This window comes from Rhinolophus sinicus, chromosome 2 (assembly GCF_057876585.1).
Source record: "Rhinolophus sinicus isolate RSI-liver-muscle chromosome 2, RSI-T2T, whole genome shotgun sequence".
In the NCBI taxonomy this organism is placed as follows: domain Eukaryota; kingdom Metazoa; phylum Chordata; class Mammalia; order Chiroptera; family Rhinolophidae; genus Rhinolophus; species Rhinolophus sinicus.
Window position 1 is genome coordinate 66,206,185 of NC_142502.1, and position 24,916 is coordinate 66,231,100.

Sequence of the window (24,916 nt, forward strand, 5' to 3'; positions counted from 1 at the left end):
TAAAGGGCGTGGCGGAGAGCCGGAAGCCACGCAGAGCCACGTCTGCGGGTTCCGAGAGCGCCAGGCTGGTTTCAGGCACCGCCGAGAAGTAGTGGCTCCGCGCCTTGGAGGTGACGGGGAGTCTCCTGCAGAGGTGAGCGAGCCCCAGGGCTTGGTGGCGAAAGAGGACGTTCCGGTCCCCAGGAGTTCGGCCGACCCCGGATAGTGGGCAGGCTAGCGGACTGACCGACGCGCCGCGCGCGGGGCACACCCACCCGCCACTGCGCCTCGGGAGTAGCTGCTGAGCCGGCCCGAGGGTCTCGAGCTGGGCGGTCTCGTTCACTGGCCTGGGCGGGGACTTAGGGCCTTCTGGGCCTTGAGCCGGGAAAAGTGCGGTGATTCGCGGAGCTGGGAGGAGAGAGGAGCGGAGGAAGTGTTGAAGATGGAATGAGGGGGAAGGGCACGCTTAACTTTTTCAGAGTGGAGGCCCTGTGCGTTTGGAAATAAGTACTTTTAATAAAAGTAACCACTGAAAGTAGTTTTAGGACCTAAAACTCATTAACGAGTCGATGCATTTTATCTTAACATTTTAAAAGAGACCTTCTGGATTTAACAGGGCTGGTGTACGCCCTATGAATAATCATGACACATTGCCGACTGGTCAGTTTTTAACAAAATGTGTTCATGCTTGTGAAAGAGATTTAATCACTTTGGACCCAAACTGAGCCAGCTTGCTGAATGCCCGCATTTTCCCAACTGGACAAAAGCAAACATTTTTCACTATTTTCTTTAACCTTTGTTCATTGAAGCAATGAAGGACAATAAAGAAAACAAGATACAGGCTTACCTTATTTTATAGCCGTTAGCTTTATTGGGCTCCACAGATGTTGCGAATTTTACAAATTGAAAGCCAGACCCTCCACCAGCAAAGATTGCCTGGCTTTATTGCGATTCTGACGTTGTTACGATCGCTTTATTGCGATACTCACTTTATTGCAGTTGTCTGGAACCAAGCCCTAATATCTAGCAGGTATGCTTGTAGTCAGGCTGGTAGCTGTGAGACTGCTGCTCGTCGCTAGGCTAACAGGAAATGGAACTGATCCAGGAAGTGAATATATTACGTACAACTGAGGTTGGAAACCCCAAGTTCCACTTAAAATTGGAGTATCCCAGAGAAGGAATTGGCTAAATGGACTAAGGCGAGTGGACTAATGGTCGATGTTTGATTTTTTTAAATTAAAGGTAAAAAGAAGATGTTGTGAGTTTCAGACCTTCGTTTAGAAGGATGTCCTGATTCACCCTTATGAAAATAGAAAAATCCACCACAAGATGTATTAGGAGGTCTAGGCAGTCTTGGAGAGGAAGCTGTTACCCTTTGCCTTTCCTCTGGGAATATGTCTTTGTAGCCTGGGAAGAATTGCAAAACTACACAGATTTCTCAGGTATTTTGGATATGTAGGTCTAGTCCATTTGAGAATAGGAATTCAGGTTTCACGTTATCACCAGCTACCCATGTGAATTTAGGTTATTTAACTGAGGCCCAGGCTCAAGTTGTGTTTATCTAAAATGAGGTGAACTTTGATATCATAGGAGTTTCTGAATCTAGGTATGAAATCTGCGTTTTAGTTGAGAGTGGACCATTTTAAGTTTGCCCTGGAGTCAAAATGTGTCATGAGTTGGAGACAGCCTGATCTCTGCCCTGAATCTGCGCTGGAGTGGACTGTATAAGTTGGGCAAGGTCTCCTAGGTAATCCTAACTTCCAGGACTTACTCTGCCATCCTTTTTTCTCTCACACATGGTTCTTTTTTTTTTGGGGGGGAGGGGTTGGTGGGGGCAGTGGGCAGTTCAAAATGAGGTATACCTGTTAGTTTGGGGTGGCAGTTTTTGAAGCAAATGGTCCTTGCAAGATTTCTTATTATGCCTGAAAAATATTCCTTCATTTTGTAGACATGGATTTAGATGCTATTACAAAACACTCAGCATTACATACCAAGCCCAATGGACTCATTCTTCAATATGGGACTGCTGGATTTCGAGCTAAAGCGGAACATCTTGATCATGTAATGTTTCGCATGGGATTATTAGCTGTCCTGCGGTCAAAACAGACAAAATCTACAATAGGAGTCATGGTAACAGCATCACACAACCCTGAGGTAATGCATTTAGTGCTCTGATAAAGCAAAACTTTATTCACAAGACCAAACCGTAGTGTCTGAGCAGTTTGACCCAAAGTATAAACTCTAATTCTAAATGCCTTCCCATTATTTGCCTTTGGATTTGAAAGAACTTTTTCTTAATGAGCGGTCATTTAGCTCATGACTACTCCTTGGAGGGTGTGGAGAGAATGAAATGAGATTGTAATTTTTTGGAGAGTAGCCATATTAAAGAAAGAACAGAATGTCTTTCCTAGTTAGTTGTATTGTTACAGTATCAGTAATAAACAGTCTTACCTCTGTTTATTTAGCAGAGATAAAAGAGATTGGAAGCAGGGTGGAGGGGAGGACAAACTTTTGGGACGACTTAGCACGTTTTGAAAAATTTCAGACAGGTTTTCTATAGCTAGGGAATATTTTCCTATTCTGAATAAACAGCCACATAGGTGGTCCCAGGCATCCAAAAGTGAGCTTTGGGCAGAATACTGATGGGAGGCATATGGTTCGTTCTAGTATTTATAAGTTTTGTTTTTTGTTGTTTATTTTTTGTTTTGTTTTTAATTGAAGGGGAACCAGACTTTATTGGGGAACAGTGTGTACTTCCAGGCCTTTTTTCCAAGTCAAGTTGTTGTCCTTTCGATCTTAGTTGTGGAGGGTGCCGTTCAGCTTCAAGTTGTCCTTTCAGTCTTAGTTTTGGAGGGTGCAGCTCAGCTCCAGATCTAGTTGCAGTTTTCTAGTTGCAGGGGGCGCCGCCCACCATCCCTTGCAGGAGTCAAACCGGCAACCTTGTGGTTGACAGGACACGCTCCAACCAACTGAGCCATCTGGGAGCTCAGTGGCAGCTCAGCCCAAAGTGCCGTGTTCAATCTTAGTTGCAGGGGGCGCTGCCCACCATCCCTTGTGGGACTCTAGGAATTGAACTGGCAACCTTGTGGTTGAGAGCCCAGTGGCCCATGTGGGAATCGAACTGTCAGCCTTCGGAATTAGGAGCATGGAGCTCTAACCGCCTGAGCCAGCGGGCCGGCCCTATGATAAGTTTTTATCAAAGAGTTCCGTTTGACACAAACTGTTTCATTCTGTTCTGCCTGTAGCTAACTAATACATGGTTTGAATAATATACTTCTGTTTTGTTGCTAGGGCATGTGATTTTTGCCTTTGTAGCTAAGTCAGCATCAAGTTAAAGCGATGTAACTAAATGAAGGATTATAACCTCTTCCCCTCAAACAAGTTGCTTGTCCATCTTCTAATTGTATGAGCATTCACTGTGAATGCTCACGTGTCTAAATGTCAAATTCACTGTAATTGATTAATGACTTGTAGGCTGAGCCCCACATTTATTGCTAGCTCCAGAAGCACTTCTTAAAATTATTGTGAGCTGTTTCCTTCAGTTGACATTCACTCTGAACTATACTTTTTTCCCCCCCAGAAATTTGAGCAGAACAGAGTGAGGAGTCAGTTTTCAGCTTCTGTGTCACCTACTGGTTGATGCATACTGGCCATGAGGTTCTTAGATTCCAGAATCATAGCTGGAAGAATCTCTAGGTGCCCTCATTCTGTTCTAGATGTGCCCTCGTCAGTTAACTGAAGGTTAATGCACACATGATGGCCTTTTAAAAAAGTTGGTGTAGCATAATGTCTGTTGGGGTTAGCGTCATATAGACTTAATGTTTTAATATTCATACTGATATTTCTCAGTGTATGAACATAAGCAAATTATTTGCTCCGAATCTCCATTTCTCAGGTTGGAATAATACTAATAGGAATATTAGATTGATACGTGGGTCATGAGGATTTAGTGAGCTAATGTATATAAAACACCTACTCTGGTGCCTGGCATTCAGTAGAGGTCACTGGTGAAGCTGCTCAGCCCTCACAGTCTTTTGTTGAGGGAAAACAGGTTGAGTTTACTTATTGTTTGTTTTTCTTTTAAGGAAGACAATGGTGTCAAATTGGTTGATCCTTTGGGTGAAATGTTGGCACCTTCCTGGGAGGAACATGCTACTTGTTTGGCAAATGCTGAGGAACAAGATATGCAGAGAGTATTGATGGACATCAGCGAGAAAGCAGCCGTGGATCTGCAACAAAAGGCCTTCATAGTGATTGGTAGAGACACCAGGTGACCGTTGCAGTTACTGGTGGAAGCGGCTTTGGGAACTCAGTATAAGCGGTTGTATCAGTTTTAGTACCCATGACAAATCAAAAGCATTAAGTAAAATAGAACTGCTCTGAGATGGTCTCCCCTGCCTGGCCTTTGCAGTAGGATGTGGGACCTAAGTCACCACTGCAACTTGGGTTTTGGAGTCCGAACCCCAACTCCAATTCTTACTATATGATTTAGCCTTTTGGAGCTTCCCTTTGCTCGTCTATAAAATGTTGATAAGGCATAATGCAGGCCTTATGATATGGCCTAATGATAAGGCCTAAGGTTTTTGTGACGGTTACATTAAATAATGTATGTAAAATACTCATTTCCTGGCATGAGAGAAGCACTTAACAAATGTCTCCCTACCCCTTCTATAAATTTACTTTTTTTGCCCCTCTACAGTAAGAGCACATGATTTTAACTCGTTTTTTTAGAGATTTATTTTGTAATCTGTTATTGTTGGTTGATATTCTCTCATTTTCCCACGCTATAGTTCACTGTAAAACATTAACAATTTATTTCTACATATCTGTCATATTTGGCAGATTTTCCCTTCCTTTACAAAAAGATATTTTTATAAAATGTTAGATTCAAAGTGTACTTTGAAACAGAAGCATTCACTTGCATAAGAGCTGTTTTTAGGAAGAGATTCTAAAGGAGATTCCTAGTTTCCTAATGCCTTGGACTGCTGTTTTACCCTTAAGTGTGTTATCAGAGGGACTTCCAAATACCTGCCTTTGTAATCACTGGTATTTGTAGGTAGCAGAAATAGCCCAAGGACTTATGTTCTGGAGCAAATTCTCTCTCAGTAAAGCCATCCCACATGCATTTGCCTCTTACCTATTCACTCATTTAAATGTTGTAGAACACCTTTTTCTACAATGCTGTTATATGATGATATGCTTTGTTTTCAGATTGATAAATAATTAGTCCTGACTTTTTAAAATGAAAAGTTCTGTAGCCATGATGGTTTAATACTCAGTACTGCATTACACACGGCTTTCAGTATTTGTTACTGTTCTGAGGCAGTGTATGTGTAGTTATTGTCACACTTGGAAAGGTATTTGGGTATGGAGTCATTAGTGTATCCTTTATATCTATTTTCTAAATTCATTTAAAAGTGAAAATCTGTTCAAGAAATACATTGTGAAAGACTACTGGAAAATCCTTGTACTTCACCTGGATTATTTTTTCAGTTTTCAGATTTGGCAGGTTTCAGTTCAAATATAGTGAGCTTATTCTGAAATTTGTAGCACGTAATTTCAGCATTTGCTTTCAAAACTAGCAACCCTGTTGGTTTCAGGATGGGATGTATTATTTTCTTTCTTTTTTCTCCTAGGCCTAGCAGTAAGAAACTTTCACAGTCTGTAATAGATGGCGTCACTGTTTTAGGAGGTCAATTCCATGGTATGTAGTTATCCTGAGTTGTAAATTTAATTAATCTTTATAAAATGTAGAAATTACAAAAGGAATACATGTTTTTTTAGAAAAGTTTGAAAATTCAAATAAACAAATTTTTTAAAAACTGAACTCTTAAATGTGAAGTACTAGAGTTTAGAATTCAAAAACGTTTAAAAAAATTTCTGGGTATACATATTTTGTTTTACCTATAGGATATTATATGTAGGAAACACTGACCTTTAACAACTTTATTTACTTTAGTAAGGCTGAATTTCTTGATATAAAAACTCTTGAAATTAGTTGAAGATGTTCATTCTGGGGAGTGTTTGTCAATATCAGGTGTCCCTTAATAGCTGATCATGTGTGGAATCAGCTGTTACCTGTCAAATAGTGATAGAAAATATCTTCGGCCTACTTACAATCATCAGTTTAAGTTTTGATAGGTGGTTTTTCCTGTTCTATCAAATGAAGTATTAAATGCAGTGAAACAGAGGCTAGAATCTTCTCACATCGGTGTGCCACTGTGCTTGGAAGTGAATTTTCCTAGTGTCAGATTTTTCTCATTTAAAAATGTCTTTTCTGACCTTTCCTCCCTCCTTTCCAGCTCTGGTATCTTCCCTTCCTTCACAGTTAATCTAGCCTCATCTAAGAGTGCACACGGCTTGCTTCTCTCTTTGTTCTTCTTAGGTCATTGCTTAGGCTACTACAGGCCAGTCTCCATACTTGTCCGTCCAGTGAAATGTCTCCTGACACTCATCTGAATTGATTGCCAAATCCAGTGGCTTTTATAAAGTGGGGATTCTTAACCTGGGCCTGGGACCCGTGGGGAGGGTTTGGGTGAGCTGCAGGGACCCCTTGGCCCTCCTGATACAGTGCAGAGTGTTACCTGTACTTGCACTGAGTTTCTCGAGAGGCTTCATAGCTTTTGTCAGATACTCAAAGGGATCTACAACCTAAAAACTTTCAGAGTTTGTATTTAACATTTTGTATTTCATTTGATGTCTTGGTAGCTTTCCACACTGTGACCTCCTTCTTTTTTTAAGCTTCTACTTCCTTGGCCACTACTCCTGATTGGTCTGCACTGTGGGCTCCTCTTCCGTCTCTTAGTATGAGCATTCCTCACTTCTCTCATTTTGCGTGATGTTTGAATGATCATCTTCACTGCCTTAGCTCCAGCTATGTATTTTATTCACTCATTTATTCATCAGACTTTTCTGAATGCCTGTTATTTACAATCTCCCAGTAGTCTTTCACTGTGTTCACAACCCATAGTAAAAAACCCACTTTACATCATGATGTGTTTGTGTATAAACTGAAATAAAAATCTCTGTGAACAGTACGTACCCATACTGCACGAGACACATTCGTTTCATTTACAAATGGAGAAATGCTGGTGTGTCTCACTAAGTAGATTCCATGACCCACTGAGTCGCTTGGCCTGCAGTTTATAATGGGATGGTCTGAATGATGTCTACCAGGTGGCCTGGCCCTACCCCAGATTCACTCTGCCCAAAACTGCATTTCTACCATCCCTGAATGGTTGATCTTTTTAGCACTTTCATTCTGTCTCTAGAACTGTCACTTTTCTATTGTTTTCGTTTAGAAAAATTGAGAGTTTTTTTTAACCTTTCATTTCTCTCTTCAGCTTAGTGTATTTCAGGAAATGGAAGGTTAATGGAGCTGCGGTATAGGGAGAATGGGGGAAGCTAGTGGAAGATAAGGGTAGGTTAGTGAGATAGTAGGGGCCAGGTCATTCCTATAGGTCATGATAAGGACTTAGGTTTTTCTCCAAATGTAGTGGGACTCCACTGAAGGGTTTTTATGTATGAAAATATGATCACATTTTTCATTTTACTCCAGTCACTGGCTATTATGTAGAGAGACACAGGAAAGTTGTAAGAAAGGAAAAGAGACATGTATAGTACGAAGTCTGCCAGTTAAGTTTGCGAACTTGCCACGGTGCGCTTACGTTGGCAGCGCTACAAATAGCCTGGTAAGGTTTCATAACCTTGGTATGTCAGTGTCTCACAGCTGTATTCGTGTCGACGTGTGGCGGTGTCTTGCTGAGTGGCATTCATTGCTGTTGCATGTTTTTTTGTGCCGTTGCGAGAATGTCAGAGCTTGAATTGGAGCAATGAACAAACATTAAATTTCTTGTTAAACTTGGCAAGAGTGGAAGTGAAATCAGGGACATGTTAGTCCAAGTTTATGGGGATAATGCCATGAAGAAAACGGCAGTGTACAAATGGATTAAACGTTTTTCTGAGGGGAGAGAAAATATGCCCCTGATGAAGAGAGGTCAGGGCGGCCAGTAACAAGCAAAACTAACAAAAAAGAATGCAAAAATTCCTCAAATTGTGTATCAAAATCATCAGCTGACTGTGAGAAGCATAGCAGACGAAGTAAACATTGATAAACAGGAAAATCTTCACTGAAAATCTTGGCGTGAGAAAGGTGTGTACAAAAATGGTCCCAAAGGAGCTCACTGATGAACAACAGCAAAGGAGAGTCAAAGTTTGCCAAGACCTTTTGGAGAGGCAAGATGATGTTTTGGGCCATGTTATTAATGGTGATGAAACATGCGTGTACCACTATGACCCTGAAACAAGACATCAAAGTGCACAATGGAAGTCAGCCAATTCTCATGATCAAAAACTTTCCTTCAGTCCAGATCAAGAGTCAAAATAATGTTGCTAACCTTTTTTATATCAGAGGGATTATTTGTTAGGAATTTGTACCAACTGGAAAAACAGTTAACCAAGGTTACTATTTGGAAGTGCTGAAAAGGCTGTGTGAAAAAGACGAAAACGACCTGAACTTTTCGCCAACAATTCATGGCTCTTGCATCACAACAATGCACCAGCTCACACGGCACTGTCTGTGAGGGAGTTTTTAGCCAGTAAACAAATCAGTATTGGAACACCCTCCCTACTCACCTGATCTGGCCCCAGTGTCTTTTTTCTTTACCCAAAGATAAAGGAAATATGGAAAGGAAGACATTTTGATGGCATGCAGGACATCAAAGATAATGACGACAGCTCCCAGGGCCATTCCAGAAAAAGAGCTCCAAAACTGCTTTGAAGGGTGGATTAAGCACTGGCGTCAGTGCATAGCTTCCCAATGGGAGTAACTTCAAAGGTGACCATACTGATGTTCAGCAATGATATATGTAGCATTTTTCTAGGATGAGTTCACGAATTTAATTGTCATACTGTGTAAGTGTATTAGTTTGCTAAGGCTGCCATAAGAAGGTACCAGACTGGTGGCTAAAACAACACTGGTGGCTAAAACAACACAGATTTATTCTCTCACAGTTCTGGAGGCTGGAAGTCCAAGACGCAGGTGTGGGCAGGGTTGCTTACATTCTAGGCTTCTCTTCATTGCCTTACAGGTAGCTGTCTTCTCCCTTTGTCTTCACATGGTCTTTCCTGTGCGTGTCCTAATCTCTTATAAAGACACCAGTCATACTGGATGAGGGCCTACCCTAAAGACCTGATTTTAACTTAATTACATCCTTAAAGACCTATTTCCAAATATGGTTATATTCTGAGGTAGTTGGGATTAAGACTTCAGTATATGACTTTTGGGAGGAAACAATTCAGCCAATGACAATATGTTCATATACAAGTACATTGTGTGTGTGTGTGTGTGTGTGTGTGTGTGTGTATGTGTACTATGTCAAAATCAGAAAAGTTTGCAGATATCTTAGAGCACTCTGAATACACAATTTAAATGCATTTTAATTCTAAATTTATGAGGCCTAGCCCTAATATTATAATGAAGTCTTAGGACTCCTTCAGTCTCCACATCTCAGGTCTTAACAGTTCAGAATTTAACTATCCCAAAGATACTCATAATGTAATCATGAACATTCTTAGGAACATGTAAGTACTTTTGCTGATGTTCTTACTCAACCATTACCTGATTATTAAAAAAATCCTAGTGTTTTAGGTCTGGGGTTTGTCTATGAGTATAGAAACTAATTAATAGTTATAATCCCATCTTTTTAGAGAACATTATTCATTATTATAATGACTTCCCAAACTACCAGATTAAAATATAGTAACTTAAAGGTATGTTGTCTCTTCCTTCTCTTTAAACTCAAAGACCTCAAGTATCTGAAAACAGTTTAGTCAAGGCTAAGATATAGCTTCAGGCCTGAGGGAAAATATTGATGGAATAAACCCTCTAAATTAACTTAAGGCAATAATCCTTTGTTTAAAATATACAGACACACCTAATTGACAGACCTCGTTCTGTATGTTTTTGTCAGTTCTGCTCGTTACTGGCCGCCCTGACCTGTCTTCATCAGTGGCGTATTTTCTCTCCCCTCAGAAAAACGTTTAATCCATTTGTACACTGCTGTTTTCTTCATGGCATTATTCCCTAATTGGCGAACCTAATTGGCAGACCTCGTTCATGCAAGAGTGATGATTGAGAAATGGAAAAATTTGAAACTAATATTGAATTCAAAGAATTTTGTGATGTGTGATTAGGATAGAGCGGTGAGGAATGACTTCTGGATTTCTGAGTTGATCATTGGAATAGATGGTGATGTTTGGTGATTTTGATATTGCTCACAAAATCTTTTTGTTTCATTCTTTAGTATGTCTTTTGGAATATCCTGTTCCCCTCCTTATACACTTTTATTGAGCTAGTCTAAGCTCTTTCCTGCATTTTTTGAAGTTCCTTCACCTCCTCCCATCTGATAACACCTATAGCAGAGCCAAAGTTGCCTTCATAAAATACCAGTTCCATTGTATAACTGCAGGGCTCAAGAACTTAAAATGACTTTTTGCCTCTAGTCCAAACTCTCATATGTGACTTTGAAGACCATTGACAGATTTAATCATTGAATTCATACTAGATATTGGTCCATCTCAGCTCTTTTTTTCCTCCTGTTTCTTACTCATGGTGCCTTTTTTGTGTGTTTAGATTTTTGACTATAAGCTGTTTGTTTTTCTTGAAAAAATATTTGTGGGACATTTTTGAGGTTTGGGATGAAGGTAACTTTCTCGGGCAGAGTTTAGTGTTTGCTGCTTCAGCTGGGGGCACTACCTGGCTTGATGATGACATGGTTTTTGATGACAAGGTCCGTTTATACCCATGTCATTCTGTGAATTGGGCTGGAAATCCATGGGAGGCCTGAGCTTCTGGCGACGGCTCTTCAGGGATGGGTATTTTCCTCCGCTGTGCTCAATGTCAGTACAGCTTTTCTGGGAGAGGACTTGCTGCTTATTCACTGTGACTCACTCAAGACCTGAAGAATAGTCCCTTGGGGCTTCAGTTTCACGAGGGCCTCATGTTCTACTGGGCTCCCTGTCTTAGAACAATATGGACCTTTTTTGCACTGAAAACCATAGCTCAATTTCTAGTTTTGAGTACTGCCCACAGAGCAAAACTGGCTTCCCTTTCCTCTCTTCACATAGATTTTGGCCCAATTCCTCTGTAACTTGTTGGCACTGCAGTTCTTTTTACAGAGATTTTTTTTTTCTTTTATCTAGCATTTTTTGTTTTTTTTTCAGGAGGGTTCATGTCAGTTATGTAGTTTGCAATGTTACTGGAAATAGAACTCAATTACTGCTTTTCTGTATTGCTCTATTTTTGTTACTTGTCTATCCTGACTGAAAGTGTTTTTTTGCTACCAATAGTGTTTCTTTTAGAATTGCGTTTGTGCCCAGTGTGTGTTTTTTCTAATACCACCAGACAACTCAGTTGTGACTGTGTACGTGGAGGTAGCATCAGATACTATTGGTTAATGCTCAGCCCCATAAGACTGCCTTCCCCTCATCCACTTCAATCCCAATCATCTGGGCTTCTGACCAAGCTGGAGGTTCCCACGACCCCCTTCTTGAGTTAGATTAATTTGCCAAAACAGCTCACAGAACTCAGAGAAGCATTTCACTTAGTAGATTACCATTTTATTATAAAGGATTTAACTCAGGAACAGCTAGATTGAAGAGATGCATAGGGCAAGGTATATGGAAAGAGACTCAGCTTCCATGCTCTGGGCACGCCACTCTCCCCAAATCTCCACATGTTCATCAACCAGGAACCCTGTCCTTTTGGCCTTTTGGGTTTTAATGGAAGCTTCAGTACATAGGCATGATAGATTAAATCATTGGCTACCGTGTTTCCCTGAAAATAAGACCTACCTGGACAATCAGCTCTAATGCATCTTTTGGAGCAAAAATTAATATAAGACCCGGTCTTATTGATATTAGAGATTGAATTGAATCTCTAGCTGCTCCATCCTTCCTCCCTGGAGATGGTTGGAAGAGGTGGAGAGGACTGAAATTTCCAACCCTCTAATCACATGATTGGTTCCCCTGGCAATCAGCCTCCATGCCTAGGTTAAAAGTCATCTCATCTCATAACAAATGACACCTTATGCTCTATTTGCTTAGGAAGTGCCAAGGGTTTAGAAGCTCTGCCAGAAAAGGGGACAAAAACTAAATATATATTATGATAAATTAAAATATCACAATGTGACATGCCTTTGTAATGATTTCAGTGGAAATCTGTACATCTAGATAGTTTGAAAGTTAGTGTTTTATGTTTTCTGAGATGTCTTTTGTCATCCTGAAATTCCTACAATATGAATCCATTTAAACTTTTTCTTCATTTAAAAAAAGGTAGTACGTTGCTTTTCTGTATTTCCCTGACAGATTATGGCTTGTTAACAACGCCCCAGCTGCACTACATGGTGTGCTGTCGAAATACCCATGGTGGGTATGGAACGGCAACCATAGAAGGTTACTACCAGAAACTCTCTAAGGCCTTTGTGGAACTTACCAAACAGGTAATCTCTTAAATATGATTAGAGTTTAAGCGAATAAATAAAATAACATCAATTGAACAATTTATCTTAATTACATAGTTTGTCACTCATTTTTTTAATCAAAAATTCGGCATATCTCCTTTTTCTTTCTGGGGCTCCAAAATTTTTGGCCCTTGTATCCTAACTGTTGGCATTTACTTGGTACATAGTACATTCTGAGATCATTGGAGGAGCAAACATGGTGGTGTTTTGTGATTATCATAAGCATTTCATTCAGAATAATTTGCTCTTAGGTGAGTTAATGTAGGTGCTATTGGCATCATACTTGAGGTATCTACTGAAGAAAAAGATTTTCTTGTTAAAGAAATTGGCTTGTTCTACCGGGATGAAATTTGAGGGGTATAATTCATTTGATCAACAAATATTAAGGGTTTGTTATTGTCAGGCACAGCTAACCAAAACAGATCCCTCACAGAATTTATATTCTGGGGTGTGAAGATGGGCAGAAGAGGAGAATGACATTAGGGAGAAATAAAAAGCAAACATGCCTAGTGGTGGTATATGCTATGAAGAGAATGACAGATTTTTTCACTGCTCATTCACTGTATGTTTATTTCCACATATGAATGACTGTCATGTAATATAGATTATAATATTTTTAAGGGAACTTGTTTGATTAAGACGAAATTCTAATAAAGGTTGACAAGAAAAAAAATTCTGAGATGTTCTGAGTTAAATCACAGCAGCCAGAGAGTAAGAGACAGAACAGTTAGACTGTTAATAGCTGTCGCCCAGCTAACGAAAGACTGCTCACCTGCAGTATGTCTTTTGGGACTTCACATTAATTTTTAGGTGGTTATTTCTGCAGTTTTTCTAAAGGGTATAGCTAGGCACCTTTGAACCCCAGGAGCCTCCACTTCTTATTTACACATGAACTTTCCAGACTCACCCACAACCTATCCAAGGGAGCAGACACTTCTACCTTGGACTCTGCGCCTATCCCAGAACTGCCCAGGTCACCTTTGGCGTCCCCTTTGTCTACAGCTAATGTAAATTCCTTCAGAGTGGCTTACATTCCTCTCTCCCCCTTCCCCCCCCCTTCCCCCACTTGATGTATGAACAACGCTTGCAAAACTCCGGGACTTGTCTTTTCTACCTAGCCATGCTGCTGGTGGTTTAGACTCCATGCTCTAAGATAAGACCAATCTTCTTTTTTTGCTAGCAATGGGCTAATAAACCCCCCCCCTTTTAAAAAAAAAAAAAAGACTTTCAGCTGTGAATGTTAAATTTTTGGTTAACAAGCCCCATTTCCATAAGTCATTCAGTCGGTGAAATTGTTCCAGTGTCAAAGTATCCAAAAGGTATTTTAAAATTTTACTTTAAATGATGTTTTACAATTTTCATCTGAATGTGTGTACCCTTTTGTCTCTTGGTTGAGCTAACTGAAGTAATGGAAGATGTTTACCTATGTGAATACATGCTTTATGCTTTACTTTTACTTTTAGAACTTTAAAGTTTTCTTCTCTGTGTCTTTCCCTTTTAAGGCTTTCTGCAGTGGAGATGAGTATCGATCACTTAAGGTTGACTGTGCAAATGGCATAGGGGCCCTGAAGCTCAGAGAAATGGAACACTACTTCTCCCAGGTCCTAACGGTTCGGCTGTTTAATGATGGGACCAAAGGGAAATTGAATCACTTATGTGGGGCTGACTTTGTGAAAAGTCATCAGAAACCTCCACAAGGTATGGAAACATTTTGTTTTTAGAGCTTTGAAGCCAGTCTCATTTACAGAGGTGGCCAAGTGAGTGGTCCTGGCTCTGCCTCTTTTAGACATCTGGGCATCTTCCCACTCATCAGTGACATTCAGAATGTGGACTGTTCTCTGCCTGTAAGTTACAGGCGTCCTCCAAGTCAGAAATTGGTATTCTAGAGCCCTCGTTCTCCAATTTAGCAAGCATCAGAATCACCCGGAGGGCTTCTCAGCACACAGATTCCTGGGCTCTAAAACTCCATAGGGTCTGATTCTGTAGGTCTGGGGGAAGGTTGGTTTAGGATAGGAATTTGCATGTCTATCAAATGCCCAAGCTTTGCTGATGGTGCTGGTCTGGGGACCACGCTGAGAATCACTGATCTAAAGGATAACAACAGTAAGTAGCATCACTTTTCATCTTATCTGAATTACACTAGGAAAGGGAGTGCAACTGCTTAATTACTATTGTCTGCACAAATCAGCGTTTTCCACAGTGGGCATGTAGGAGGAGCACCGTTATTCAGATTGTAGTTGTAGTAGGAGTTGTTCTTACCCTGTTTCCCCGAAAATAAGACCTAGCCAGACAATCAGCTCTAATGCGTCTTTTGGAGCAAAAATTAATATAAGCCAGATGGGGCTTGCAAATGTGTTTTGTTTGGTCTGTTATGTGTGTCTTGTGTGTTTAATTGCATTAGTTGCCACCATTTATAAATGCTTTCATTTCACTTAAATATTGGAATCTCTGGCTTCTCTTTATCAAAATTAGAAACTGTCCATTCTCGCATGGCATTAGCCAGCTGCAGTGGAGCGCCTCCCACCCCCTTCAGACAGGAAGGACCTGCTTTCTTCAGAGCTCTACACACTCATCCAGTTCCTCTCCTTGATATTTTCTGCCTCACTGTAGTCAGCATTTCCTTTTTCAGTTTAATCAAGCAGTGTAAGCTCCTTTCCATTGATTTGCTTGTTTTGACTGTTACTTTGACAGTTTAATTATTGTGTCCCTCATCTATCCATTCACTAAACCTTGGTCTCTCTCCACCGTGCTGTGGGCACTAGGGCTGCAGTACAGCAGAGCCGTAGGCCCTGGCTTTCCTGAAGCTTGTGTGCCCCAGAGTCAACCTTACACTCATTCCAGACAAACACCTTGCACTTCTTAGTTGCCTCATGTTGGATTTGTCAGTCGGCTGCTGTCATGGCTAAGGAACAGCCAGATTTTCAAATAAATTTGATGTAACAATTGCTGAGGTTTTAATAACTTCATGCAAATTACACAGACCATTTATCTCTCACTAGTTGTAATTGTTTGCTCTTAATTCTGTTTCTTGTTATGGTGTGAACAAATAACACTCCTATGAGAATCAAAGCACATACCTCATCTATTGCTGTTTATTTTTTATATGTAAAGGACATCATAGAATTAGATAAAATGCATTCAGAAATACCTGGAGCTTTCAAAAAATTATGGGAAATCTCTTGCCAAACCAGCTGGCTTATAAAATGGAATTTTATTTTAGTATGATATCAAGTTTCAGTATAGATTTTGAATGCTTCTTTTTCAGTTAGCCGTGAAAGAATTTACCCTATGAAAACTACCAGTTAGCCTGTGTACTATTTAAACATTAATACATTGATTTTTATTTGGAATAATTTTAAATATCTCTTGAAAAATCATAGTGGACATACTTACATGTAACATATAAGGCCAGTTATGATTATACTTTAGTGAAAACTTTTTCCCTTGTAGCTAGTGTAAGAACCTGAAACTTTATATTGTTTTATTCTCCTTTTTTAGACTGAAATGCATTTTTAATTATTCTGTGTGCTAGGAATGGAAATGAAGTCCAATGAAAGATGCTGTTCCTTTGATGGAGATGCAGACAGAATTGTTTATTACTACCGTGACACAGATGGCCATTTTCATCTCATAGATGGTGACAAGATAGCAACACTCATTAGCAGTTTCCTTAAAGAGCTCCTGTTGGAGGTATGGCTGGGTGACTGACTCCCCTTCAAAACAAGATTTACTGGTGAAAAAGTTCCTAGCAGTCAGTTGAATGTCTCAGAGGCACAATTTGTGGGAAGTTCCTTATATTTGTGGCCAGAAAATTAAAAAAGAAATGGTCATTTCAACATTGGAGCACTGGTCTTGGAACCCAAAGTTACTCTTTTTTTCTACTGGCAAAGTTTAATGATTTGAAGCTTACGAAGTTTTGGTTTCTTCATAACTGACACTTTAATAATGAGAGCTCCACCATAACTCCCCAAAGCCTCAGGGTTAAATAGAAAATCTCATCCTCTGAGAGATTTTGTTTTGCTCTTTTGGAACTCTGCCTAGATTCATTGGTTGTAATGGGAAATAATTCTTATAATCTAGAAAAGGTATACTTCAAGAATTCAATAAATACTTTTATTAAAAAAACTAGAGCTAAAGGTGAAATCACAGACTTCTTTATAAAGGATTCCTTGTAGAATTACTTTAAAAAAATGTTAGAAAGTATTTGTTTTTTTTCTGGCCTACGTGTAAATTTTCACTGAGTCATTTATTGCATAAACTAAGGCACAGTTGAACTGGTTGATAATTTTCTCATCCTTTAGACCTTATGTTTGCTTTTGTAGTGTCTTTATTTTTGATGCAAGGTAATTACTGTTTTTATCTAGATTGAAGAAAGTTTGAATATTGGTGTTATACAGACTGCATATGCAAATGGAAGTTCAACACGGTATCTTGAAGAAGTTATGAAGGTATTGAACCATTTTCATTTTCTGGTAGTTTCTGAATAATTATACTTCATTGTAAGGTATTCCTGTGAGGAAAATAATGCCCTTAGAAAAGTGAATAGGTTGTGGTGCATGAAGCTGAGCTTTTGTCCATTTAAGGGTAAATAGAAATCAAAAATAGGAAAAAATTAAACTGTCCCTGTTGCAAAAAGAGATTTCTCCCTTCCCTTTTCTTAGAGCATTTCTTTTAGAAAACTTGTAAGTTTTTTCTCTGTTCCTTTGTGATGAGTGTAAACCATATTAAAGGCTAAAAAACCTAGTTTCACAGCTCAGGATTATTTAGCTCTTTGAAGTATAATCATCAAGGAAGACAGCGCCCCTCTCTCCCAGTCGCCTGAGAGTTTAAGTTAGGTGTTGGTTCCAAGTTGTAACTATTTACCTCTCTTAGAGATTTGGGAAGTGTTATTATTCCTTTGGATAAAGGCAATTAGCTAACACCCATGGTCACTCCAATTATCAGGTAAATTTAGGACAAACTGACAAATGATGCTGTGGAGTTTTCATACTTGAGGCCTAGGCCTATTCAGTAGGTATAGGGACTGTTTCCTGGGGTTTTGCAGTGGGGCAAGTGTGGCATGAGGGGAGAGATTGGGCTCAACTCCTAATACAACAAGGAAAGGGGATTTTATAGCCAAGGTGCAAGATGTGGGGGGAGGGAGTTGGATGAAAAGTTACTAAGAGGCATCAGTGGGGGTCAGGGAGGATTCTCGCTAAACCAGCCTAACAGGATTTGGCCGAAAGAGGCCTGGGAGAGCAGACACCACCTAGGGATGGTACTGATGAAGACTTGGGTCAGATACTTCAAGTAGGGGACGAGCTGCTCTGATTTAAGCAAGATTCTTGCTTACATTGGGCTCGTGGAGACATGCTCAAGGACAAGACCTGTTCAGGCTCAGAGGACCCTGAATGAAGTTTGGTCGAGGAGAGCATCTTTGTCACTAGTTGTCTTCAGTTATAGAAAAGGGTGAGATTTTTGTGTCTTTGCAGCCTCTTAGCAGATTGCTTGTGACGTGTTTCATAAGTCTGGCTTAATGCTCATTCCATAATAAAAACTGTTTTCTTATTCTTCAGTGGAGAATAAGAATTTCTGGGATGGTAGGTTTTGTTTTTAATTATTGCCCTAATGCCCACCAGTTGCCTCTGTACCACACTACCTGCCCTCAGCTTAGAGGGTTCATAGCCATTTGCCTTTACTCTTTTGCTCACTAGCTACTGTAGTATTTTCCAACTTTTGGGTATTCTTTTTAAGATTCCTGCATTTTGCTAGTTATTAATGCCACCTTTCCATTCATTTTAAAGCAGGAATGGCAGGGTCAGATTCTTGTAGGACATGGATAGGTACAGTGAATGAGTATAGCAGATGGATAGGACTAGGAAGGGTGTACGCAAGCCAGTTGCTATCACCTTTAGTCAGATTCTTCAAGAGGAGCTGAAAAATCTGAATTCTCATATGAATGTCCTTTTTAAGTCTTGGCAACTAATTCCAGATTTATAAGAAATAGTGGGTGGGCACCATAAATCACATCTGGAGGCTGTTAGTTTGTGACGTGATTTAAATATTATGGTTACATTAAATTCACTCAAGGTACTCCCATCTTGTGCCCAATTGCCTGCCTTTCACAGGGATTTCCAGTACTTGGGTTGTTGTTTTAGTATTTTAATTCTTATTTCCTGCCTTAAAAATTTCTCATAGCTCAGATATACCCTGTTTAAGAAACTGAGTACATCAGAAACTGTTCCTTGCTAACCCATTCTCTTATGGATTAAATATTTTTAGCCCTGACCATTCTTAAGGTCTCCTAAATCCAATCAGATATTAATCTTATTGGATCTTGATCTCCTTTTTGCAGTTTTGCATTGTTTTTCCTTAAGCATTTCATCTCTCAGATCTATCCAAGACTTGCACTGTCCACTGCTGCTAGTCCAACCACCGTCATTTCTTGTTAGATCATGTCACTCCCCCACTTTCATTATTTTGTAAGGGGACCCTCATCTCCCTCACTTTGCTTTTCCCTTGTCTTTGTGTTTCTAAATACTTTTCTTCATAGTTAACATCACTTTGGATTTTAATTGTCTAGTTTAATTGTCTTCCTCACTGGACTAAGATCCAGAAGGAAAGTTTTATTCCCTATTGTATCCCAGGGATACAAGGTATACAATAAATACTTGCCGACTAAATAACTGCTGTTGTTTCTTTAAATGTGTTATAGGTACCTGTCTATTGTACTAAAACTGGTGTAAAACATTTGCACCACAAGGCTCAAGAGTTTGATATTGGAGTTTATTTTGAAGCGAATGGGCATGGTACAGTAAGTTCTCTTTAATCAATTACAGCTGACTTTAGCTGGCACTTTTTTTTTATGGTGGGAATTCTATACCTAGTAATAGGTAATATTCTACTTTGTTGAAATGATTTTCTGGGATGGTGTTAGAATTTGATTACTTAGTTAACATAATATATTCTTATGTGTTGTGAAACTGACTCTCTCTTAGATTGTAATGATCTTTCCTTGAGTGTGAAGAAATACTAATTTGCTCTTACAATATAATTTCTTAAAAAAGGTGCAGTTCTTAATTTTTTTTTTTTACAAGCAGATTGTCTATACATCATTCAAAATATTTTCCTTCAACTGGCCATAGGTGGTAAAAGGAAAGTTCACTAGGTGTGGTAAATTGAAAAGTGTTAAATAGCTTCAGGATAAAGTTAGAAACATTGGAAATGAGTTTAAAGTAATTAGCAATAAGCATATAAAAATTGTAATATGGCTCCTGGCAGAAAGAATATTTAAAAAGTTTTTTTGAGATATAACTCACATATAAAATTCACCACTTTAAGGTACATTAAGTAGTTTTTAGTATAGTCTTAAGGTTCAGAATTTTTCTTTAAATGTTTTATACTTCACCTCATTTCATGAATGTATTGAAGTCACCAACAAAATTTATCTTCCTCAAATCATTTCCCTCAATTTCAACATTGGCTTCTAGAGGGTATTAATATAAGTAAAAGAAAAATTTTAAGTTCTTAGAAAATACAATAAAAAATACAACTTCAGAGATCTAATGCAGGGGTTGGTGAATGAATTTAAAGCGCAGCAGGTGGTAAATATTTTAGGCTTCGAGGCTATAATGTCTCTGTTGTAAGTGCTCACCTGCTGCTGGTGGGTAAATGAAGGGGGTACAGCTGTGTTCCAGTCTAACACGTGACCAGCCTGCACCTTATTTTACCCACAAACATGTGTTTCGGTAAGTGGCAGAGCAGAGTGTGGTAATGCTGCTGCTCCCCAGTATTGGGCTTGTTGAAGGCACTCAAATCATGGGCATGGCCTTGCACAATGACAGGAATCGTGAGGAACAGGCTGTATAGTACAACAAATACCCACAGCACTGTTACCATAAGGTGATAAATATGGTGAACCCTCTTTCTACTTTATCCTAGCTTATATTCATAATTTTAGGACCAAAAAACCACCAAAAATAACTAGTTGCAATGAATTATGTTCTTCAAAGCAACATGGATACAGATAAGCTTAAGGAACCTGGTTACACATAGCTGATTTAGCTGCTGAGGGCAAACAGAATGAACTCATCATGTACGTGATCACCTTTGTCAAGGCATTATTTTCTTCATAACTAGTTTTACAATTCATAAAGGATCTTTTTTCCCTAGTAATATCTTTTGGGTTCTGCTTTGATCTTATATTAATTTCAGACATTCTCAGGCTGCCATTATTTTTCCCCTCAGTTTCTCCAGATTGAGAGTTTCAAGAGGGATTTAGCTAGGATGATAGTAATTACGACTGGGACTTGGATGGCGCTTTGTGATTTTTGTACACTTTTGTTGCAGGTACTGTTTAGTAAAGCTGCTGAAATGAAGATAAAACAGCTAGCAAAAGAATTAGAAGATAAGAAAAGGAAAGCTGCCAAGATGCTTGAAAACATGATTAACTTGTTTAACCAGGTCAGAACTGATGGGGCGGTGGGCTCTTGTTTACTTTCACATTATTCACAAAGTGGACAGAATGGTGGGCTGTGTAGATAACTGAAGTGGAGAAGTCCTGAAGGCTTCCTTGCAATAGTGGAATGTGCGGTTGAGATTTCCACTGAAATGTTAGTGACAGAACACTTATGTGCTTCCCTTCCCCTACATTTTACAATGAAAATTTTCAAGTATAGTGAGGTGAGTAGCTTCCACCTAGAGTCACCAGACTTAGTAGAGTCACCAGACTCAGCTGAGTGTATATATGTGGCTAAACATATTTTTTTAAACCTACCTCGAGGAAATTCAGGAAAAGTAACTGGTTGTCTCATGGGGATCAGATCATTGGGAGTAGAGTGTAGCGTATGGCAATGAAGAGCAAGCAAAGCATAGGACAGGGAAAAGCGGTGGAAGAAACATTGGAGCCTCTTGAACAACGTGGGCACTTTACATACCTCATTGTATAATCCCTGCAGCAGCACAGGGAGAGGGGTTACTGTAATTCCCATTTTACAAATGAAGGAACAAAGGCTTAGATCTATGTGGTAGAACATGGCTCCGACTGCGGGTGTGACTTACAGCAAAGCTTCCTATTCCTCTGCTACCTGGTATGATGCTTTTGTCATCGTGGTAGAATATCTTAGAAGGGATCTAGTTCTAAACAGAAATTTGAGTCATAGGATGTTAATGCTGGAACCTTCAGAGTTACCCAGTCTAATTTCATTTTTACGACTAAGGAGGAAGATTAAAGGCAAGTTTCTCAAGAGCTAGTTTCAGTTCTTTCCCTCAATGTTCGTATCTGTCTGCACCAGTTAATAATGCTGCCTGGGGGAAGGGGAAAGCGTAGATTTTGTAAGACAGCACTCACATGCAGGCTGTGCTTATATTGGAGTGGTTTCTTCCATTGTGTCTCCCCGTCTTGCAGGCAGCTGGTGATGCTATTTCCGACATGCTGGTGATTGAGGCAATCTTGGCTCTGAAGGGTTTGACTGTACAACAGTGGGATGCTCTCTACACGGATCTTCCAAACAGACAGCTCAAAGTTAAGGTGGGAGTGAGATTGCAAAATTATTCTTTTCTGAAAATTACTAAAAACCTATTATTTCTAATCTCACTATATTATAGTATTTCCTAAGTGTCATATTTCATTCCATACATCCATCCATATTACATAGAAAATAATGCCTTATGCCATCTAACTAAATTTTAAATACGTGAGAAAATGCGCAGAATGGCTCTTAACCATTCTATTGTTTGAGAAGTATTTGATTTCCAAACTTCTGTATCACTTGTAAAAAAATTTTATTTTGGAAAATTTAAAAATGTAGAGAACAAAATAATGATGAACCCCTATGTACCCAGATTCAACAGATTTCAACTATTGGACTACATTTTCCACATCCACCATATTATTTTGAAGCAAATCCTGCACAGCCTATCATTTCAAGTGAAAATATTCCCTCTGCATTATTCTTCGTTCACAGAGTACTTCCTGAGGCTAGATGCTGAGTAGAATCTGGGGGCTCAAAGGGATAAAATTTTTAAAGGCATTTCATATAAATAGCTAATTTTCTATATAGATTTCTACCAGTTTACACATTCACCAACAGATTTGTGAAAGATATAAAAGCCAGCGTTTACAGAAATGGCTGCTAATTGTTTAGATTAACTTTGGGCATATTTAGGAGATTCTCCTCATGACGTTCTTACATAATAGGTTGCCACTTACCTTTTTTTTTTTTAATACCTAAGAATATTTGATTGATGACTTAAGTCATACAGTACCATTAATTTACTGGCCATTAATTTTGTGGTAACTGTAAGATGGTCTGTGGAAATGTTCTCTTTCTGCTAAAAGTAATTCTTTGTAGACTGAAGAAACAGAGAAACTATAAATATGTTGAAATTTATAACCCTGATTTTGGTAGATAAAATTTTAATGCAATTTCATTGTATGCTTAATCTGGTACTTCACTATCTCAGTATTATACTTTGTGGTACAAAAATAAGCTGATATGTGGCTCTATTACTGTTTAAATGAAATAGCCATAAAAGGGAGTGTAATATATAGTAACAAAAATGATATACTTGTGCACAGGTTGTAGACAGGCAACTCATTAGCACCACTGATGCCGAAAGGCGAGCAGTTACACCCCCGGGATTACAGGAGGCAATTGATGACCTGGTGAAGAAGTACAGGCTTTCCCGAGCTTTCGTTCGGCCCTCTGGTACAGAAGATGTAGTCCGAGTATATGCAGAAGCTGACTCACAAGTAAGCTGGGACCGTCTGTTGGAAAAATGTGCAATGAGAGTCAAATAATATAGGTAGTAGCGGGGTGGTAGTAGAAATGAACTGTTTTAAGGGTGTTGGACTCTCACTGTGATAATGAAGGATTTAATGTCTTTCAGATTTGTTTATGGAGCCTTTTACGTTCATAAGACTACAAAAGTATTTTCATCAGTAGTAGTCACGTAGTTGAACAAAATTAGATCTACTTAAATTTCACCAAATATTTTGATTTATTTTAGACTTTCTGAAAGTGTTATTTCTAATTGTGACATAATAATATATACTTAGTTTGACACATATTAAGCTTATGCAGCCTGAAGTGAATTATCCATTTTTCTCCTGTAAAAACATAATCCTGTTGCTTTATGAAAATAACTGGCTTCAAGGTCCATTTCTAAATGAATTGGTACCATCATCCATGCTACTTGAAATTTATCTTTGTCTCTGGACTCTTGATTTGTTTTTCAAAATATTTCATTTAAATGACAGCCTCGCTCTTTGCTTCTGCTGTTTTCCTGAGAGGGTCAAGGCTTGTGGGCTGGATTTTTACAATTTTCCCTCTTCACATACTCTTTTCTGTCACTTGATTAAAGTGTCTGCACAGTGGAGGCCAAGTAGAGTGGATGGCCTAGCCACTCAGGAGACATTTTCAGTTCATTTATACAGTTAGTACCTAGGGTGGGTGAGGAGAAGACATCTGGGGCCTTAGTGTTACTTACTCTCAGGCTAATTGTAGCCTTGTTGGCTTTAAGGACTAGTTTATTGAATTTAGTCAGTTTTGGAATGGTAACTAATTTTATAACTTCATTTGATTAAGAACTTACCTGATTTGTAAGAATTTAAAGGTCTTGGAATTTGTTACTGAAAGATGGAAAAAAAGTTTTCATTTAAATATGTCAGTGAAACAAAATCAGGAAGCTCTCTCCCTTAATTGCAAGTAACCTGGTAGGTGTGTCTTTCTCATCTACTCTCCTTTAATGTAATTTGCAGGAAAATGCGGATAGCCTGGCACATGAAGTGGGCTTGGCAGTGTTTCAGCTGGCTGGAGGAGTTGGAGAAAGTCCCCAACTGGGTTTTTGAGGACAATTTCTACATTCTTGAGAAACTGGATTTTTAAAAAAGTTTTTACAAAATAATAGTACTGCCATTGTGACAGGTTCAAACATATTTATAACCATAATGTTTACTGTGCACCTTCCTGGATTATTTCTAGATCTGATTGTTCTTAAACACTACCAGAATAATGCTTTAGAAACAGCTAATCCTTATACTTGTTAAATTCAATTTTTTAAAAATGAAACTTACCTCTAGTTTGTTTCACTAATGTAAAACATTGCAGCTTACATATATGACTCAGTCATTATCTTTATAATATATACTGGGAAAAATTCATCAGAGTTGCTGGAAAATTAAATCTTATTTATTACCAACACCTTGGGATGTCTTTTCCACTGTCGTTATCTAACCAGGATGTTGTTTTGCAGTATTCATCATTGATACAAATAGGGAGGGTGGAGAAGACTATACAACCAACTTTTCCACAGCAAAGTCTTCAGAATGATTCTTAAATGACTTACCTCGTCAGTTATCGTCATCAGGAACTCAGAGGTGTGAATATGGAGGCTGTACACCTCTGTACTGAGCTTGAGATGCTCGTGCCAAACTT

At 39.0% G+C, this 24,916-nt stretch overlaps 1 protein-coding gene across 2 annotated transcripts; it reads left to right on the forward strand.

The window, feature by feature from the left end:
- Positions 1-12: 12 nt before the first annotated feature.
- Positions 13-24,682, forward strand: PGM3 (phosphoglucomutase 3). 2 transcript variants are annotated; one of them, XM_019729554.3, is made up of 13 exons: positions 13-133; positions 1,928-2,133; positions 4,065-4,249; positions 5,616-5,683; positions 12,346-12,479; positions 14,003-14,198; positions 16,033-16,190; positions 16,865-16,948; positions 19,195-19,293; positions 20,829-20,942; positions 21,886-22,008; positions 23,059-23,232; positions 24,241-24,682. In XM_019729554.3, the coding sequence occupies exons 2-13, from the start codon at positions 1,930-1,932 to the stop codon at positions 24,328-24,330; spliced, it is 1,629 nt and encodes a 542-aa protein (XP_019585113.2). In that variant the 5' UTR covers positions 13-133; positions 1,928-1,929; the 3' UTR covers positions 24,331-24,682. The 2 variants fall into 2 exon arrangements, with proteins under 2 accessions (XP_019585113.2, XP_074189343.1); XM_074333242.2 differs by lacking the exon at positions 13-133 and adding an exon at positions 1,600-1,726.
- The last annotated feature ends 234 nt before the right edge of the window (positions 24,683-24,916 follow it).

Bases quoted from the DNA above. Each gene is read 5' to 3' on its own strand.
- PGM3 (XM_019729554.3), top strand. From the start codon at position 1,930: ATGGATTTAGATGCTATTACAAAACACTCAGCATTACATACCAAGCCC. The intron at 12,480-14,002 runs GTAATCTCTTAA...TTCCCTTTTAAG, and splicing joins TTGTGGAACTTACCAAACAG to GCTTTCTGCAGTGGAGATGA. The intron at 16,191-16,864 runs GTATGGCTGGGT...GTTTTTATCTAG, and splicing joins TTAAAGAGCTCCTGTTGGAG to ATTGAAGAAAGTTTGAATAT.